This window comes from Procambarus clarkii, chromosome 45 (assembly GCF_040958095.1).
Source record: "Procambarus clarkii isolate CNS0578487 chromosome 45, FALCON_Pclarkii_2.0, whole genome shotgun sequence".
NCBI classification, from domain to species: Eukaryota; Metazoa; Arthropoda; class Malacostraca; order Decapoda; family Cambaridae; genus Procambarus; species Procambarus clarkii.
The window spans coordinates 37,143,878-37,165,814 of NC_091194.1; the positions used below are offsets into that span (position 1 = coordinate 37,143,878).

The 21,937-nt window shown below is 45.1% G+C and overlaps 1 protein-coding gene across 1 annotated transcript in view; it reads right to left on the bottom strand.

Annotated features, from left to right (window-relative positions):
* LOC138350346 (PE-PGRS family protein PE_PGRS26-like) overlaps positions 1 to 20,778 on the bottom strand; it is a 39,064-nt gene extending 18,286 nt beyond the window's left edge. Inside the window, exon 1 of the mRNA XM_069300972.1 lies at positions 20,698 to 20,778. Coding sequence (XP_069157073.1) covers positions 20,698 to 20,778 — 81 coding nt within the window. The remainder of the gene's footprint in view (positions 1 to 20,697) is intronic.
* Between the last annotated feature and the right edge of the window lie 1,159 nt (positions 20,779 to 21,937).

Sequence of the window (21,937 nt, forward strand, 5' to 3'; positions counted from 1 at the left end):
ACAGGGCTCCATTAAGGAATATATAATCTCTTCCCACAACCAAACCATCGCCAGAGAAATCCTAGTAAACAACACAGAAATCATCGATAGATACAGCGATAGCAGACGGCTTGACGTTTGCAAGGCACTACACATCAAGAAGTCAACACCAGCAATCAACAGCCAATTAATGCACAACTATATTCTACCCACCTCAAGACTCCGCTCCAATATAGAACCATCAAGAAATATGGACCAATAGGCTTTCTACAATCACTTCTATTCAATACCCATTGTTTCGTGTTCTGTCTTGTGTTGATGAATTTAATACCCTATTAAATACCACCTCACCCCATCCACCTCACTCAAATGTAGATATAAACAAATCGGAGATGTGTAAGTTCTATTCAGTTGTGTATGTGTAACTAAAGTCTTTGAAAATGTAATAAGTTTTACGAAACGCGCTCAAGTGTCGCGTCAGACTAGAAATAAAAATGAATTTTGGAGAATTGATTTTTGAATTACCACCAACAGTGAAAAGAAATGTACGAAAGATTGAGAAAATTCGTGTTAGAATTATTAATCTTACTTTTTCGGTCATATTTAATAATATATGTCTACAGGAAAGACTGCTACCAAAATATACTAATATATATATATATATATATATATATATATATATATATATATATATATATATATATATATATATATATATATATATATATTACATAATGTATTTATATATATATGATATATATTATATAATATATATATATATATATGTCTCTGAAAACTCACACCCCAGAAGTGACTCGAACCCATACTCCCAGGAGCAACGCAACTGGTAACTACGGGGCGCCTTAATCCGCTTGACCATCAAGGCCGGACAAAAGGAAGTGATAGCCAAAGCTATTTGAACCACTTCCCCGCCGGCAACTCGGATGGTAATCTTGGGCATAGCATTTTATCAAATCACCTCATTCTTTGGGGCACACGTGAGGAACACAAATGCGAACAAGGGATACGAGTGTTTAGTATATCTTGATTAAAATGATTATTTTGTTTCCAGGATAAGATGGTTTACAGCGTTGATACCACTAAAAATATATTTCAAATGTCCTATACACACACACACACACACACACACACACACACACACACACACACACACACACACACACACACACACACACACACACACACATACACACACACACACACACACACACACACACACACACACACACATACACACACACACACACACACACACACACACACACACACACACAAACACACATGAAATTTAGGATAGGGGCGGAAAGATTCACTACAAATGACAAGGAAGTGTGTGAGGAATTGAATAAGAAATTCCAGGAGGTCTTCACCTTAGAGGAAGGAGAAATTCCAGAGGTAAGTGAGGGAATAGCTAACCAGGAAGCACTGGAAGAGTTTGAGATTACCAGTGGGGAAGTAAGGAAGTGTTTACTAGAGTTGGATGTGACAAAGGCTATAGGCCCAGATGGAATCTCCCCTTGGGTTCTAAAGGAAGGAGCAAGAGAACTGTGCCTACCACTCTCCATAGTGTATAACAAATCACTGGCAACATGGGAACTGCCAGATATTTGGAAAGCAGCTAACGTAGTCCCGATATACAAGAAAGGGGATAGACAGGAGGCACTGAACTACAGGCCAGTGTCCCTAACCTGCATACCATGCAAGCTGATGGTGAAGATTGTGCGAAAAAAAACTGGTGGAGCATCTGGAGCGAAGGAACTTTGTAACACAGCATCAACATGGGTTCAGGGATGGCAGATCCTGCCTCACAGGGTTACTTGAATTCTACGACCAGGCAACAAAAATAAGGCAAGAAAGAGAAGGGTGGGCAGACTGCATATTTTTGGATTGTCAGAAAGCCTTTGATACAGTGCCACACAAGAGGCTAGTGCGAAAGTTGGAGATGCAGGCTGGAGTGAAAGGGAAGGTACTCCGGTGGATAGAGGAGTACCTAAGCAACAGGAGACAACGAGTTTGTGTGAGGGGTGAGGTCTCAGATTGGCGAGACGTCACAAGTGGAGTCCCGCAGGGGTCAATCCATGGACCTATACTGTTTCTGGTATATGTAAATAATCTCCCAGAGGGTATAGATTCATTCCTCTCAATGTTTGCCGACGATGCAAAAATTATGAGGAGGATTGAAACAGAGGATGATAGTAGGAGGCAACAAGATGACTTGGATAGACTGAGTGAATGGTCCAACAAATGGCTGTTGAAGTTCAACCCGAGTAAATGCAAAGTAATGAAACTAGGCAGTGGAAACAGGAGGCCAGGCACAGGATACAGAATAGGAGATGAAGTACTTAATGAAACAGACAGAGAGAGAAAGATCTAGGAGTTGATATCACACCAAACCTGTCTCCTGAAGCCCACATAAAGAGAATAACGTCTGCGGCATATGCGAGGCTGGCTAACATCAGAACGGCGTTCAGTAACCTGTGTAAGGAATCATTCAGAATCTTGTAAACCACATATGTAAGACCAATCCTGGAGTATGCAGCCCCAGCATGGAGCCCGTACCTTGTCAAGCACAAGACGAAGCTGGAAAAAGTCCAAAGGTATGCTACTAGACTAGTCCCAGAACTAAGAGGCATGAGTTATGAGGAAAGGCTGCGGGAAAAGCACCTTACGACACTGGAAGACAGAAGAGTAAGGGGGGACATGATCACAACCTACAAAATCCTCAGGGGAATCAACCGGGTAAACAAGGATGAACTATTCAACACTGGTGGGACGCGAAGCAGGGACACAGGTGGAAGCTGAGTACCCAAATGAGCCACAGAGACGTTAGAAAGAACTTTTTCAGTGTCAGAGTAGTTAGTAAATGGAATGGACTAGGAAGTGATGTGGTGGAGGCTGACTCCATACACAGTTTCAAATGTAGATATGATGAGCCCATTAGGCTCAGGAATCTGTACACCAGTTGATTGACAGTTGAGAGGCGGGACCAAAGAGCCAAAGCTCAACCCCCGCAAGCACAATTAGGTGAGTACAATTAGGTGAGTACACACACACACACAGACGCACACACACACACACACACACACACACACACACACACACACACACACACACACACACACACACACACACACACACTTAAGGGGCCTCGTAGCCTGGTGGATAGCGCGCAGGACTCGTAATTCTGTGGCGCGGGTTCGATTCCCGCACAAGGCAGAAACAAATGGGCAAAGTTTCTTTCACCCTAAGTGCCCCTGTTACCTAGCAGTAAATAGGTACCTGGGAGTTAGTCAGCTGTCACGGGCTGCTTCCTGGTGTGTGTGTGTGTGTGTGTGTGTGTGTGTGGTGTGAAAAAAAAAAATAAGTAGTTAGTAAACAGTTGATTGACAGTTGATAGGCGGGCCGAAAGAGCAAAGCTCAACCCCCGCAAAAACACAACTAGTAAACACAACTAGTAAACACACACACACACACACACACACACACACACACACACACACACACACACACACAATTTGTGTTTGTGTGTGTCTGATCCTGTCTGTTGGTCCAGACGGGATCACACCATGGGTACTGAAAGAGTGTGCAGAGGCACTTTGCTTGCCACTCCCCATAGTGTATAGTAAGTCACTGGAGACGGGAGACCTACCAGAAATATGGAAGATGGCGAATGTAGTCCCAACATACAAAAAGGGCGACAGGCAAGAGACACTGAACTACAGGCCAGTGTCCTTGACTTGTTTACCATGCAAGGTGATGGAGAAGATCGTGAGAAAAAACCTGGTAACACATCTGGAGAGAAGGGACTTCGTGACAAATCGCCAACATGGGTTCAGGGAGGGTAAATCTTGCCGGACTGGCTTAATAGAATTTTGCGATCAGGTGACAAAGATTAAGCAAGAAAGAGAGGGCTGGGCGGACTGCATTTTCTTAGATTGTCGGAAAGCCTTTGACACAGTACCGCATAAGAGGGTGGTACATAAGCTGGAGAGACAGGCAGGTGTAGCTGGTAAGGTGCTCCAGTGGATAAGGGAGTACCTAAGCAATAGGAAGCAGAGAGTTATTGTGAGGGGTGAGACCTCTGATTGGCGTGAAGTCACCATTGGAGTCCCACAGGGCTCTGTGCTCGGTCCTATCTTGTTTCTGATATAAGTAAATGATCTCCCGGAGGGTATAGATTCATTTCTTTCAAAGTTTGCGGACAATGCAAAATTATGAGAAGGATTAAAGCAGAAGAGGACTGTTTGAGGCTTCAAGAAGACCTAGACAAGCTGAAGGAATAGTTGAACAAATGGTTGTTAGAGTTTAACCCAACCAAATCTAATGTAATGAAGATAGATGTAGGGAGCAGGAGGCCAAATACAAGGTATCATCTGAGAGAGGAAATTCTTCAGGACTCAGAGAAAGAAAAAGACTTGGGGGTTGATATCACGCCAGACCTGTCTCCTGCAGCACATATGAAGTGGATAACATCAGCGGCATATGCCAGGCTGCCCAACATACGAACGGCATTTAGAAACTTGTGTAAAGAATCATTCAGAACTTTGTATACCACATATGTCAGGCCAATCCTGGAGAATGCAGCCCCAGCATGGCGTCCATATCTAGTCAAGGATAAGACTAAACTGGAAAAGGTTCAAAGGTTTGCCACCAGACTAGTACCCAAGATGAGAGGTATGAGCTACGTGGAGAGACTACGGGAATTAAACCTCACTTTGCTGGAAGACAGAAGAATTAGGGGGGGGGGACATGATCACCACATTCAAAATTCTGCAGGGAATTGATAGGGTAGATAAAGACAGTCTATTTAACACAAGGGGCAAACGTACAAGGGGACCCAGATGGAAACTGAGTGCCCAAATGAGCCACAGAGATATTAGAAAGAACTTTTTTAGTGTCAGAGTGGTTGACAAATGGAATGCATTAGGAAGTGATGTGGTGGAGGCTGACTCCATACACAGTTTCAAGTGTAGATATGATAGAGCCCAATAGGCTCAGGAATCTGTACACCTTTTGATTGACGGTTGAAAAGCGGGACCAAAGAGCCAGAGCTCAACCCCCGCCAACACAACAAGGTGAGTACAACTAGGTGAGTACACACACACACACACACACACACACTCACGGGATGGGAGGACTGCATTTTTTTGGACTGTCGGAAAGCCCTTGACACACTACCCCATAAAAGGCTGATGCATAAGCTGGAGAAACAGGCAGGAGTAACTGGTAGGGCGCTCCAGTGGATAAGGGAGTACCTAAGCAATAGGAAGCAGAGAGTTACAGTGAGGGGTGAGACCTCAGATTGGCGTAAAGTCACCAGTGGAGTCCCACAGGGCTCTGTACTCGGCCCTATCCTGTTTCAGATATACGTAAATGATCTCCAAGAGGGTATAGACTCATTCCTCTCAATGTTTGCTGACGATGCCAAAATTATGAGAAGGATTAAGACAGAGGAGGACAGCTTGAGGCTTCAAGAAGACCTGGACAAGCTGCAGGAATGGTCGAACCAATGGTTGTTAGAGTTTAGCCCAAGCAAATGTAATGTAATGAAGATGGGGGTAGGAAGCAGGAGATAAGATACTTGGTATCATTTGGGAGATGAAATACTTCAGGAGTCAGAGAGAGAGAAAGACCTGGGGGTTGATATCACGCCAGACCAATCCCCTGAAACTCATTTCAAGAGGATAACATCAGCGGCATATGCCAGGTTGGCTAACATAAGAACGGCATTTAGAAACTTGTGCAAGGAATCTTTCAGAACATTATCTACCACATATGTCAGACCAATCCTGGAGTTTGCGGCTCCAGCATGGAGTCCTTATCTAGTCAAACATAAGACTAAACTGGAAAAGGCTCAAAGGTTTGCTACCAGACTAGTACCCGAGCTGAGAGGTATGAGCTACGAGGAGGGACTACGGGAATTAAACCTCACTTCGTTGAAAGACAGAAGAGTAAGGGGAGAGATGATCATCACATTCAAGATTCTCAAGGGAATCGACAGGGTAGATAAAGACAGGTTATTTAACACAAGGGGCCCACGCACTAGGGGACACAGGTAGAAACTGAGTGCCCAAATGAGCCACAGAGATATTAGAAAGAATTTTTTTAGTGTCAGAGTGGTTGACAAATGGAATGCATTAGGCAGTGATGTGGTGGAGGCTGACTCCATACACAGTTTCAAGTGTTGATATGTTAGAGCCCAATAGGCTTAGGAAACTGTACACCTTTTGATTGACGGTTGAGAGGCGGGACCAAAGAGCCAGAGCTCAACCCCCGCAAACACAACTAGGTGAGTACACACACACACACACACACACACACTTGTCTTGACAAGACAAGAAAGGATAGAGACGGAAAATATGAATTGCATGAGATATTGAGATGTATTGGAACATTAATGACAGAAAACGAGGTTGATATCAGCTGCCGGGATAGACCTTACAATTGTACCAAGAATAGACCTGTTCTGGTGCAATTCTCCATGAGGAGGCTGTGGAGTACATAATGAAGAACACGCATTTACTCAGAGGAAGTGAAACCCATTACAATGTCTTTATTGAAAAGTTTATGACGAAAGATGAGCAAATAGCCCACAACAATAGATGGCAAGCACGACACCGTACCCCTAGCCTCTCAGGTAGCCTCACCTCCCAGGTCACATCCCAGGCCACCTCCCAGGTCACCTCTCAGGTCACCTCCCAGGTCACCTCCCAGGCCACCTCCCTGGCCACCTCCCAGGTCACCTCCAAGGTCACCTCCCAGGGCACCTCCCAGGTCACCTCCCAGGTCACCTCCCAGGTCACCTCCCAGGCCACCTCCCTGGCCACCTCCCAGGCCACCTCCCAGGCCACCTCCCAGGTCACCTCCCAGGCCACCTCCCAGGTCACCTCCCAGGTCACCTCCCAGGTCACCTCCCAGGTCACCTCCCAGGCCACCTCCCAGGTCACCTCCCTGGCCACCTCCCAGGTCACCTCCCAGGCCACCTCCCAGGCCACCTCCCAGGCCACCTCCCAGGTCACCTCCCAGGCCACCTCCCAGGCCACCTCCCAGGTCACCTCACAGGTCACCTCCCAGGTCACCTCTCAGGTCACCTCCCAGGTCACCTCCCAGGTCACCTCTCAGGTCACCTCCCAGATCACCTCCCAGGTCACCTCCCAGGCCACCTCCCAGGTCACCTCCCAGGTCACCTCCCAGGCCACCTCCCAGGTCACCTCCCAGGCCACCTCCCAGGTCACCTCCCAGGTCACCTCCCAGGCTACCTCCCAGGCCACCTCCCAGGTCACCTCTCAGGCCACCTCCCAGGTCACCTCTCAGGTCACCTCCCAGGTCACCTCCCAGGCCACCTCCCAGGTCACCTCCCAGGCCACCTCCCAGGCCACCTCCCAGGCCACCTCCCAGGTCACCTCTCAGGTCACCTCCCAGGTCACCTCCCAGGTCACCTCTCAGGTCACCTCCCAGGTCACCTCTCAGGTCACCTCCCAGGCCACCTCCCAGGCCACCTCCCAGGCCACCTCCCAGGCCACCTCCCAGGTCACCTCCCAGGCCACCTCCCAGGCCACATCCCAGGCCACCTCCCAGGTCACCTCCCATTCCACCTCCCAGGTCACCTCTCAGGTCACCTCCCAGGTCACCTCCCAGGCCACCTCGCAGGTCACCTCCCAGGCCACCTCTCAGGTCACCTCCCAGGCCACCTCCCAGGTCACCTCCCAGGCCACCTCCCAGGTCACCTCCCAGGTCACCTCCCAGGCCACCTCCCAGGCCACCTCCCAGGCCACCTCCCAGGTCACCTCCCAGGCCACCTCCCAGGCCACCTCCCAGGCCACCTCTCAGGCCACCTCCCAGGTCACCTCCCAGGTCACCTCCCAGGCCACCTCCCAGGCCACCTCCCAGGTCACCTCCCAGGCCACCTCCCAGGCCACATCCCAGGCCACCTCCCAGGTCACCTCTCAGGCCACCTCCCAGGTCACATCGTCCAAAACTCAGCCCTCCTATACCTCCCCCTGCTTCAGCCCCCTGCCTCATCCCCCCAAACCCCCCCTGCCCCTTCCACATTTGCACTTCCCCAACAACTTCCCTGCCCCTGCTACATCACACTTGTCAACGACCCCAGTGGGTCAAGCCATGCCCTCCCCAAACCCACCTTCCCATCCCCCCTCCCCAACTACCCCTCCTACTCCCCTGGCCCTTCTACTCCATTGCCTTCACTTCCATCTGCTCCATCCCAGCTTTCGCTGCACCCCTCTTCCACTCACCCCCAAACCCCACCCAACCATCACCCCTCCTATGCACCTCCAGCCCACATTTAACCCTGTGACCCCCTAATACCTTCCCCCATCACCCTCTTCTACCATAAAACCCCCATCTACCCCCGATTCCCCCCCCCCTAACTAATACACCTTCTCTTCCACCCCCCACTCCACCCCTCTTCCATCCATTCTCCATTCTCCTCTCAGCCCTCTGCCCTTATTATCCCTTCCCCCCCATCCTCTCAACCTCTATCTGACTCTCAGTCTCACTCTATTTCTCAACCCCCCTATGCCATTCAGACTCTCCCTAAGACCCATTATGCCCTTCCTATCCCCCTAGATGCCCAGACCCCATTTGCCTACCAGGCACTCCCAGGCACCCCCTAGCACTCCCCCCCAGACACCCCCACAGCCCCCACTCGCCCCCCAGACACCCCCCAGTACCCCCAGACCCCAGGCGAAAGTGGGAACTCTGGCACCAGAGTTTCCAAAAAGAGTCTCAAGGTTTGGTACACCAATGCTGATGGGGTATCCAATAAAGCAGAAGAGATAAAAGAAAGAGTTAGTGAGGCAGACCCAGACATAGTGGCAATAGTGGAAACTAAAATAAATGATATGATCTCGGATGCAATCTTTCCAGAGGGGTACCAGGTGATAAGAAAGAAAGGACACAGAGACAGGGAGGGGGAGTGGCACTCCTAATAAAGCGGAAATAGAAGTTTGATGAGCTGGAAAATCCGGGTACCAATGAAAGCATGAACTCCATATATGGAACTCTGACAGTAGATGGGAAGAAAATATTAATCTTGTTACTCTACAATCCCCCACCAAACAGTAGAAGGTCCAGGCAGGAGTATGATGATAGCAACAAGGCATGTATAGATGAACTGCAGAGGGCTGCAACTATTGCGCATAGAATGAGAGCGAAGCTGCTGGTCATGGGGGACCTAAATCATGGAGAGATAGATTGGGAAACGAGGAATCCCCATGGTGGGGAGGAGACCTGGGGAGCGAAGCTGGTAGACGTTATTGACAGGAATTTCCTAACACAGCATGTGAAGGAAGACACTAGGGAAAAAGGAGGGGATACGCCCAGCCTATTAGACCTCGTTTTCACCCAGAATGTAGAAGACATCGAGCATTTAGAACATGAAATACCACTAGGAGCCAGTGACCATTGTGTCCTAGTCTTTGACTACATCATGGAGCTTAAAATTGTGACCAAAGGACAAGAGGTCCGAGTAAGGAGACTTGATTACAGAAGAGGGGACTACAGAAGGATAAGGGACTACCTGGGAGAAGTGCAGTGGGAGGAAGAAATTACAGGGAAAAATAGTACAAGATATGATGAACCAAGTGATATGGAAATGCAAGGAGGCTGAAGAGAGATTTATTCCAACAGTAAAGGAAAAAAGCAGGAGGGAATATAATAACCAATGGTTTAATAGACAGTGTCAGGAAGCAAAAGTGAGAAGCAGGAGGGAGTGGAGGAAGTACAGAAGACAAAGGACAGAGGACAACAGGATTAGATGTAACAGAGCTAGGAACGATTACATTAACATAAGACGAGTGTCGGAAAGAAATTATGAGAATCATATTGCAATTAAAGCGAAAAAGCTACCTAAATCACTACATAGCCATATAAGAAGGAAGATGTCGGTAAATGACCAAGTGACAAGACTGAGGAAAACAGAAGGGGCATATACAGAAAGCGACAAGGAAATCTGTGAGGTACTGAATGCAAGTTTCCGTGGAGTGTTCACAACCGAGCCTGAGTAGCTCCCATTGTTAGAAGAGATTACCCTAGATGGAAGACTATCAGATATAGAGGTGACAGCAGAGGATGTAATGAAACAGTTGACAACACTGGATGCAACTAAGTGGTTGGACCAGACAAAGTATCACCGTGGATACTAAAAGAGGCAGCGCAGGCTCTCAGCGTGCCTCTAGCAATGATCTGTAATGAGTCACTTATGTCGGGAGAAATGCCCAGTTGCTGGAAGGAGGCAAATGTCGTACCGAATTTCAAGAAAGGTGATAGGGAGGAGGCACTTAACTACAGACCCGTATCACTGACAAGCATCCCCTGCAAAATACTTGAAAGAATAATTAGGCTAAGACTTGTTGAGCACCTGGAGAGCATTGGGTTTGTAAACAAGCACCAACATGGGTTCTGGACAGGGAAATCATGCCTAACAAACCTTTTAGAATTCTATGACACAGTAACAAGGATAAGGCAGGACAGAGAAGGCTGGGCAGACTGCATATTTCTTGACTGCCAAAAGGCCTTTGATACAGTACAGCACATGAGACTGCTTTACAAACTTGAGAAGCACGCAGGAGTAAGCGGAAAGGCCCTAGCATGGGTGAGGAACTACCTAACAGGAAGGAGCCAGAGGGTAATGGTAAGGAGCGAGAAGTCTGACTGGCGAACAGTAACAAGTGGTGTACCTCAAGGATCGGTGCTGGGCCCAATCGTCTTTCTAATTTACGTAAATGATATGTTTACAGGAGTGGAATCATACTTGTCAATGTTTGCGGATGATGCAAAATTAATGAGAAGAGTTGTGACAGACGAGGATTGTAGGATCTTCCAAGAGGACTTAAACAGGTTACAGAGATGGCCAGGGAAATGGCTACTGGAGTTCAATACCAGTAAATGTAAAGTTATGGAAATGGGATCAGGTGATAAACGACCAAAAGGACAGTACACAATGAAGGGGAACTGCCTACCTGTAACGATTCGAGAAAGAGACCTGGGAGTGGATGTGACACCTAATCTAACTCCAGAGGCACATATAAATTGGATAACGACAGCAGCTTACTCTACACTGGCGAAAATTAGAACTTCATTCAGAGACCTAAGTGAAGAGGCTTTTAGGGCGCTTTACACTGCCCACGTGAGACCCGTCTTAGAGTATGCCGTGCCATCATGAAGCCCCCACCTGAAGAAACACATAAGAAAACTAGAGAAGGTTCAGAGGTTTGCGACGAGGCTTCTCTCAGAGTTACGAGGGATGAGATATGAAGAACGTCTGAGGGAACTTGAACCTTACGACACTAGAGAAAAGAAGGGAGAGAGGAGATATGATAGGGGCATATAAAATACTCAGGGGAATTGACAAAGTGGAAATAGATGAAATGTTCACACGTATAATAACAGAACGAGGGGACATGGGTGGAAACTGGAAACTCAGATGAGTCACAGAGATGTTAGGAAGTTTTCTTTTAGCATGAGAGTAGTGGGAAAATGGAATGCACTTGGGGAACAGGTTGTGGAAGCAAACTCTATTCATAATTTTAAAATTAGGTATGATAGGGAAATGGGACAGGAGTCATTGCTGTAAACAACCGATGGCTGGAAAGGCTGGATCCAAGAGCCAGTGCTCGATCCTGCAAGCACAAATAGGTGAGTACACACACACACACACGCACACACACAGGAGGAGTTTCAGGAGTCAGAGAAAGAAAAAGACTTGGGAGTTGATATCACGCCAGACCTTTCTCCTGCAGCACATATCAAGAGGATAACTTCAGCGGCATATGCCAGGCTGGCCAACATACGAACGGCATTCAGAAATTTGTGTAAAGAATCATTCAGAACTTTGTATACCACATATGTCAGGCCAATTCTGGAGTATGCAGCTCCAGCATGGTGTCCATATCTAGTAAGGGATAAGACTAAACTGGAAAAGGTTCAAAGGTTTGCCACCAGACTAGTACCCGAGCTGAGAGGTATGAGCTACGAGGAGAGACTGAGGGAATTGAACCTCACTCGCTGGAAGACAGAAGAGTTAGGGGGGACATGATCACTACATTCAAGATTCTCAAGGGAATTGATAGGGTAGATAAAGACAGGCTATTTAACACAAGGGGCACACGCATAAGGGGACACAGGTGGAAACTGAGCGCCCAAATGAGCCACAGAGATATTAGAAAGAACTTTTTTAGTGTCAGAGTGGTTGACAAATGGAATGCATTAGGAAGTGATGTGGTGGAGGCTGACTCCATACACAGTTTCAAGTGTAGATATGATAGAGCCCAATAGGCTCAGGAACCTGTACACCTGTTGATTGACAGTTGAGAGGCGGAACCAAAGAGCCAGAGCTCAACCCCCGCAAACACAACTTGGTGAGTACACACACACACACACACACACACACACACACACACACACAGTAGGCAGTAGGACGGCGGTCAGGGAGCAAGTGTAGGACAGCGGTCTGCGAATTACTTCAATATTCTCGGGATATTTACGTACCAGTGAGACCAAAACATAGTTTTTGGTCATATGAAGGTTACAGCAACGCAGTGATAACGAAACATAGTGAATTCTGATAAAGGTTGATAAGAAAGAAATTGAAAAAGAACGAGATTGTGGCAAGACGGTGGCACCAGAGGCCCGAGAAGGAAGAGCTTGGATCGAGAAGGAAGAGCTTGGATCACCTCGTGGGAGGACCTCTGGAGGAGACGTCAACAATTAAGGCGGACATCGCTTCATAAATCACCTAATTGTGCTGTGGGATGCTTACTCGGAGGTGAGTGCCTCTCAAAGTCAGTCATACAAGGTGTACAGTGTTTTTTATATAGTAAATAGCTTTGGACATAAGTTAATTAAAATAAGAAAAAGTAGCTCAAGAGCTCAGCTTGGTACCAGTTTCTCACACCTGTGTGTTACATTACACTGCCACTGACTAGACCTACCCCCCCCCACCACCTCCTCACCATAACTGACTAGACCTACCCCCTGGACCTACCCCCTAGACCTAGCCACTGACTAGACCTACCCCCCCCCCCACCTCCTCACCATAACACGCCAGTGTAAACACACCCACACACACACACACACTGGTGACCGCTCACCGCTCACCCATCCTCACCCCTCACATTCCCACGCCTTACACTGCCCCAAGACACCCCCCTACCCCTCCCCCTATACACAAACACCCCTGCACTCAACACACACACACACACGCGCGCACACACACGCACACACACACGCACACACACGTACGCACACACACGCACACACATGCACGCACACACACACACGCACACACACGCACACAAAGACACACACGGACACACACACACGCACATACACACACACACACACACACACACACACACACACACACACAAACACACACACAAACACACACACACACACACACACACGCACACGCACACGCACACACACAAAGACACACACGGACACACACACACACGCACATACAGACACACACACACACACACACACACACACACACACACCTACACACACACACACACACACACACACACACACACACACAGGTCAAGCGGGATGGTAAGACAACAGAATGAAGCTGGAGGAGAGGGACTGGACGAGTCATTCATGGAGATGATTGCTAAGGCTTGGAAGGAAGTCAGTGGGGAATTGAAGGACCTGAGGGAAACTATATGTAAGCTGCAGATAGAACTAAGTGCAGCACAAGAGGAGATAAAAAGCCTAAAAACAGGCCCTCATCAGACTCTGGCCCAGGGGACTAACCCCCAGGTGCCAGGAGATGTAGCTATGGCAGGGACCCCAACAATTGGCCCAACCTTTGCTGAAATGCTCAAGAGCCCAGGAGCAATGTCCACAGTCAAGGAAGTTGTAATGAAAGCAGTAACCTCACAGGAGGCAGCTAGATGCACAAGCCAGCTAATGGAAAGGAAAAGAGCTGTAGTAGTGGTAGGTGTCGAGGAACAAGAGGGCTCCACAAGGGAGGAAACGAAGACTAAAGACAAAGCTGCAGTGGCAGGGATATTAAAGAAGATAGGAATGGAAGGAGCTGAACGAGACATAGAACAGTTTTTTCCGGATTGGCCAGTACAACAGAGAGAAAAAAAGATTGATCAAGGTAGTATTCAAGAGCGAGGACATCAAAGAGGACATTCTAGTAAGGAAGAGCAAACTGAGGTATGCAAGGAACTACAAAGAGGTATATGTTCAGAGGGACATGACCAGAGACGAGATAGTAAGGGCAACATTTGCAAGGAAAAGGCGCAAGGAGAGGGAAGAGAGCCAGGGAACCTCAGCCTCCAACCCAGCAATCCCAGAGGGGAGTGGGGAACCCCAATCCAGCAACCCAGGAACCCCAGGGGGGAATGCAACACCCCAGTCCACCACCCAATAGGGCCCTCCCTACCCCCCAGCACAAACCCTTCCTTGCCCCTGCATAATGCCCATCATGAAACCCAAATCCTCCCCCTCCCCTTACCCCAAGTAGCCCCTGCTTTCCCAGCCCCTGGTCTTCTCCCTGCCCCAAGCAGGCCTGAGCAAGACCAAAGCCCTCTATCCCCCACTCCACCTCCCTCCAAACCCCTGCCAACTACACCGCAGGAGGGCGTGCCCTCTCCCCAAGCAATCCCTGCTCCCTCACCCCCAGGACTTCTTCCTGCCCCAAGCAGGCCTGAGGAAGACCTAAGCCCTCCACCCCCCACTCCACCTCCCCCTGAACCCCTGGCAACTACCTCACAGGAGGAGGAGCCTACCCAAGTAGCAATGACCATAGAACAACCTCCTACACTTGTAGGGAGTGTGGGTGAAATTGGATATAAGAAAGTGAGCTTCAAGGTAATGTACTCAAACATTGATGGGATTACCAATAAAGCAAGTGAACTGGCAGAAAGGGTGCAAGAAGAAAACCCTGATGTAATAGGACTAACGGAAACAAAATTGTCAGGAGTCATAACAGATGCTGTGTTTCCAAAGGGACTACTATATAGTAAGGAAAGAGAGGGAAGGGAGAGGAGGTGGAGGAGTGGCCCTGCTGATAAGGAAGGACTGGAGTTTTGATGAGATGGAAATTCCGGGCTGTGACGGATTCAGAGATTACATAACAGGAACTATAACAATGGGTGGACCTAAGATAATAGTGACAGTCATTTACAACCCTCCCCTAAATGACAGAAGACCTAGACAGGAGTTTGATAGGAACAACATGGCAACCATTAATATAATAAAGAGAGCAGCTTCAGTTGCCAGCAGGAATGGCTCAAGACTCTTAATCATGGGTGATTTCAACCATGGAAAGATAGACTGGGAGAATGGGGACCCACATGGTGGCGCAGATACGTGGCGAGCTAAACTCTTGGAAGTGGCAACAAGGAATTTTCTGAGCCAGCATGTCAAGGAACCCACAAGAATGAGAGGCAATGATGAACCAGCTAGACTCGACTTAATATTCACCCTGAATGAGTCAGAAATAAGGGAAGTCAAAGTTGAAGCCCCCATAGGAATGAGTGACCACAGTGTACTGACCTTTGAGTACTTGGTGGAGATAGGGATAACCTATCCAAGGATGGGAGTGGAGGGGAAAAGACTGAATTACCGAAGAGGAAAATATGACGAGATGAGGAACTTCCTCAGGGGAATACCATGGGAACAGAACTTAGAGACAAGAATGTGCAGGTCATGATGGATATTGTCACCCAAAACGTGCCAGGAAGCTACAGACAGGTTTATCCCCGTCCAAAAGGAGAAAAAACGAAAAACAACAGAAAACCCCATGGTTCAACCAGGAATGTAAGGTAGCGAACAACTGAGTAAAAGAACATGGAGAAACTACAGAAATAACAGAACACCAGAGAGCAGGGAGAGATACCAGAGGCCAGAAATGAGTACATCAGAGTGACGAGGGAAGCAGAAATTTCTTTAAATTTTTTTAAATTCCAGATAATTACTGGAATGGGGCAAAAAGCATTACCAATTGTGGTGATTTCGTGGAACGGAATTTGATTGAGTCTGCTCTAATCAGTCAGTGTCCAAATCTTCTTAATGTTAGTACTGGAATGTACAAACTTGATCCATTTTTAAGTTATAATATTGCACAACAGTTTAAGAAACAACTCTGATAAAGAGGCTTACAATGTCTCATAATTGTATATTCATATATTGTGTGTTCATGAGGCTTTTCTTTAATCTTTCATCCTTATTCTCTGACCGCTTAATCCTCTTTGACCATTCTAAGCTAAGGTATACCTGTTTTTGGTTAATTACACCTGACCAACCCTAGGGATGGGTTGGTCAGGTGTCGGCCTATATATCCTCCCCCTTCTCCCTTCTCCTTAGTCAGTCTGGTGTTGACAAAGGCTTTAACAAAGCCCGAAACGTTCACCTCATTTCATATTTCTCTGTGGATTTTCCGCATATATATATTAATATATATATATAATATATATATATATATATACTATATATATATTATATATATATCTATATAACTATATATATATATATATATTAGACATATATTATTAAATAATGACCGAAAAGTAAGATTATAATTCTAACACGAATTTTTCTCAATCTTTCGTACATTTCGTTTCACTGTTGGAGGTAAAATCAAAAAATCAATTCTCCAAAATTCATTTTTTATTTCTAGCCTGACGCGACACAGAGCGCGTTCGTAAAACTTATTACATTTTCAAAGACTTTTAGTTCACAAATACACAAACTGAATAGAACTTACGCATCTCCGATTTTATATCTACATTTGAGTGAGGTGGAAGGGGTGATGTGGCATTAACACAAGACAAGAACAAGATGTGGTATTAATAGGGTATTAATTTCATCAACACAAGACAGAACAAGAGTATTAATAGGGTATTAATTTCATCAACACAAGACAGAACACGAAACAGGAAAGACTACTACCAAACAGGAAACTACTACAGGAAAGACTGCTACCAAAATATACTAATGTATATAATATATATTATATTATATATATATATATATATATATATATATATATATATATATATATATATATATATATCAACCCTTCAAGTTGATCTAGATAGGGTTTTGAAATGGTCAAAGGATTGGCAGATGCAGTTTAATGCTGATAAATGTAAAGTTCTGAGGTTAGGTAATGATGATAGAGTTACAAGATACGAGCTAGATGGTGTTGTGATTGCGAAGTCGGATTGCGAAAGGGATCTGGGAGTTATGATTAGTAAGAATTTAAAACAAAAAGGATCAATGCATAAAATGTTCGTAATAAGGCAAATCGGACACTTGGATTTATTAATCGCAGCTGTTAGTAACAAGACACCTGGTGTGGTTCTCAAGCTATATCTTGCTCTAGTTTAGGCCCCATTTAGATTATGCAGTTCAGTTTTTGGTCGCCATATTATAGAATGGATATAAATTCACTTGAACGTGTCCAGCGTAGGATGACTAAAGTTAATTCCCCAAATTAGAAATCTTTCATATGAAGAAAGATTAACAAAGCTTAAGTTGCATTCACTGGAAAGGCGAAGAGTTAGGGGTGACATGATAGAGGTTTACAAGTGGATGAATGGACATAAACCGGGGGGAATATTAATAGGGTATTAAAAGTATCAACACAGGACAGAACACGAAACAATGGATATAAATTGGATAAGTTTAGATTTAGGAAAGACTTGGGTAAATACTGGTTCAGTAACAGGGTTGTTGATTTGTGGAACCAATTGCCGCGTAACATTGTGGAGGTGGGGTCCCTCGATTGTTTCAAGGCACGGGGTTGGACAAGTATATGAGTGGGATTGGGTGGTTATTAGAATAGGAGCTGCCTCGTATGGGCCAATAGGCCTTCTGCAGTTACCTTTGTTCTTATGTTCTTATATATATATATATATATATATATGTATATATATATATATATGTATATATATATATATGTATATATATATATATATATATATATATATATATATATATAGGGTATTAATTTCATCAACACAAGACAGAACAAGAGGTGGCATTAATAGGGTATTAATTTCATCAACACAAGACAGAAACAAATGGGTATTGAATAGAAGTGTTTGTAGAAAGCCTATTGGTCCATATTTCTTGATGCTTCTATATTGGAGCGGAGTCTTGAGGTGGGTAGAATATAGTTGTGCATTAATTGGCTGTTGATTGCTGGTGTTGACCAGCAATCAACAGTGGTGTTGTTGATATAAATATATATATATATATATATATATATATATATATATATATATATATATATATATATTTATATATTATTAAATATGACCGAAAAAGTAAGATTAATAATTCTAACACGAATTTTCTCAATCTTTCGTACATTACGCTTCACTGTTGGAGGTAAATCAAAAATCAATTCTCCAAAATTCATTTTTATTTCTAGTCTGACGCGACACGGGCGCGTTTCGTAAAACTTATTACATTTTCAAAGACTTTAGTTCACAAATACACAACTGATTAGAACTTACGTATCTCCGATTTTATATCTACATTTGAGTGAGGTGGGAGGGGTGATGTGGCATTAACACAAGACAGAACAAGAGGGGATATTATACCATTATTATAATACATACCAAGAGGTTCTGAATTATACCAACGGTCCAAGTGTCTTCTTATAGCAGCGTTTATTTCCACGTTGCTATATCCGTTGTTCACCAATACCTGAGTTATTCTTTCAAACTCTCTACTCACGTTGCTCCATTCAGAGCAGTGGGTAAGCGCTCGACGAATATAAGCATTGAGAACACTGGCTTTGTATCTTTGGGGGCACTCACTTCTACCGTTCAGGCAAAATCCTATGTTGGTGGGCTTGGTATATACGTTTGACATGCCATCTTCAATCTGGTGCCCCTAGGAATCACATGAGACAAGCCCATGACATTCCTCTAACAAGAGAAATGTTGAACACGAATACTTGCATAAGACAAAACCCAAGATTGAAGAAGATTACAAATTCTTGAGGCAATTCACATAAGAATAGAGCGACCTACCATGAACACCCAAATCACGGAACTATTTACTCTACCCACCATGAGAGTAAGGACAAGACAAGAACATATCGATGCCAACACAGAAGACAATGTCCAACATAACAGGCCAATTACACTGGATTAATCTTTGTGTTTGGATTGGAGATGCCTCGTATGGGCCAATAAGCCTTCTGCAGCCCCTATGTTTATCCCTTATGTATCCCCCCATGTTTTCACCTTCATTGTATTATCACCTGACCTAATGCGGGTATAAAATCAACTAGTATTGTAAGATCTGTTCACTTGAGAATGAACCATGGAGGTTCGAAACGTCGTGCAAATTATACAAATAAGTGTAATACACTCTATAGTAAATCACTTCTTTTCTTCACCTTAAAAGTACGAAAATGAGTTTTGGAGAACTCCTATTTCAATTAAGCCCTGATGCTAAGAAAATAGTTAGAGGGATAGAAGCCCTAAACCAGAAAATAATAAATACAGAATATGCGGTCATATTCAATGAAACATGTTTGAAAGAAAACCTGCTGCCAGTATACACCATTCAGGCTTGTTCGCACCAATATATATATATATATATATATATATATATATACATATATATATATATATATATATATATATATATATATATATATATATATATATACATATATATATATATATAGCTTGGATTAAGGGCTTTTGAGCGTATCACCCAAATATTAAATTCTTTTCCAGTAACCAGCTGTCACGGGCTGCTGGAGAGAGAATATGCACATTCCAAATATTTCTGATTAATAATTCTAGCATAACTAATATCTATATTCGTTGAATAAATTACTTGTGAGGAATATTGACAATATTATTCTTTAAAATTCATCTTCACTTATAATGAGGCTGACGCATTTCGCCAAGGTACTTTCAGCATATTCAGAAGCAGAGGGAAGGTGTACAGTTATGTATAAACATAACAATACGTACTCTAAGTGGTAGTGATGGAACGTGAGGGGGGGGGGGGATACCTTGTATGGAGTGGACTGGATTGTCTGTCAATACGTTGAGTATGTCTTTCTGTTTTTCTGTTTATTCATATTTGAAGCCCAGAGACTAGTCTCACCCAGCTTTGCAGGGTGATTGGTCTGGCGTTACTGCACGGACAAAGGCTGGTCGGGTCAGTTCTACTGGCCCTATTAAATACTGGGTGGGGCCTAATAAAGACCCACACACATATTGAAATGTGGCTGGCATAGTTCCTAGATTACTTCATTTGAACGTAACGTAGGAACATCAAGCAGTCAAAAACTTCTGGAAGATCGACCGCAAGAACCTTATACTACCAATTATAAATGAGCTAATCGGTGCACAGAATAAATGGTTTCGAATCTCCTTTGTATGGATACCATCACACATAAATATAACACATTATAATGAGACAGATTCTGCAGCCAAATTAGCGTGTAATAAAGATAAAGTTGAATTAGGTCTAGGAATCCCCATCTCTACTGTCAAAACTATATTGTTCCAAACACTCAGGTCTGATAGGAAATAAATTACTGACTCCCAACGACCTGAAAGCACTAGTATAAAAAGCTATGATTTGTCCAGATCTAAAACTTATATCTATGGGCAGCACAAAACTTCCACCAGACTGTGCGACACAGTGGTTGCAAGGATCAGGTTGGGTTACCGTTACCTGTGGCAGGTGGCTGCAGGTGACAGATCTCCCAATCCTGAGCACTCCCGGTGCAAACTCGGTGAGCAGGAACTGCGGCATGATGTCCCACACTACATCACCGAATGCCCAGTTATTAGACCACTCAGACCTAAGAACATAAGAACGAAGGAAACTGCAGAAGGCCTATTGGCCCATACGAGGCAGCTCCTATCTATAACCACCCAATCCCACTCATATACATGTCCAACCCGCGTTTGAAACAATCAAGGGACCCCACCTCCACCACGTTACGCGGTAATTGGTTCCACAAATCAACAACCCTGTTACCAAACCAGTATTTACCCAAGTCTTTCCTAAATTTAAATTTATCCAATTTATACCCATTGTTTCGTGTTCTGTCTTGTGTTGATACTTTAATACCCTATTAATATCCCCTTTGTTGTGTCCATTCATCCACTTATAAACCTCTATCATGTCACCCCTAACTCTTCGCCTTTCCAGTGAATGCAACTTAAGCTTTGTTAATCTTTCTTCATATGAAAGACTTCTAATTTGGGGAATTAACTTAGTCATCCTACGCTGGACACGTTCAAGTGTCCAGCGTAGGATGCACCAGCGTAGGATGCACCAGCGTAGGATGCACCAGCGAAGGATGCACCAGCGTAGAATGCACCAGTCAGGTGCAGTCACAGTGAGAGATTGTGTTAGCTGGAGCTCCGATTCTAGTAACATTATTATTGCAATAATGGAAGGATTAGTGAGGGATTTGGTGAGTCTGGTTGGAGCTCTGAGAGCAGAGATGGATTCCCTGCGGGAGGAGGTACGACGGCTGAGACTTCGGGAGGAAACGAAGGAGGAGGCCAGTGTTGACGGGACCTCATTAAGTAGGACTGACAGGACCAGTAATAAGGAGACCTCGTCTTGGCAAGTTGTGAAAGACAGGGGTCTTAAGAAGACCTTGGCAAAACCGACAACTAATAGCCTACACCTAAGGACTTTTAACGCATTTGACGTATTAGAGGACGAGTGCTGTGGTGAACCTGTTGTTCAAAGAGGAGGCAAAGCAACGAGGAGCATTGAAGCGCAGGTCCCTCAAACTGCTTGAAAGGAAAAGGGAGAATCGAAGCGAATTTTGGTTGTGGGAGATTCCCAGGTGAGGTATTTAGACAGATCGTTTTGTGCCAGAGATAGGGGGAACAGATTAAGGGTTTGCTATCCTGGAGCTGGAATTGGTGATATTGTTGGAAACATGAATGAT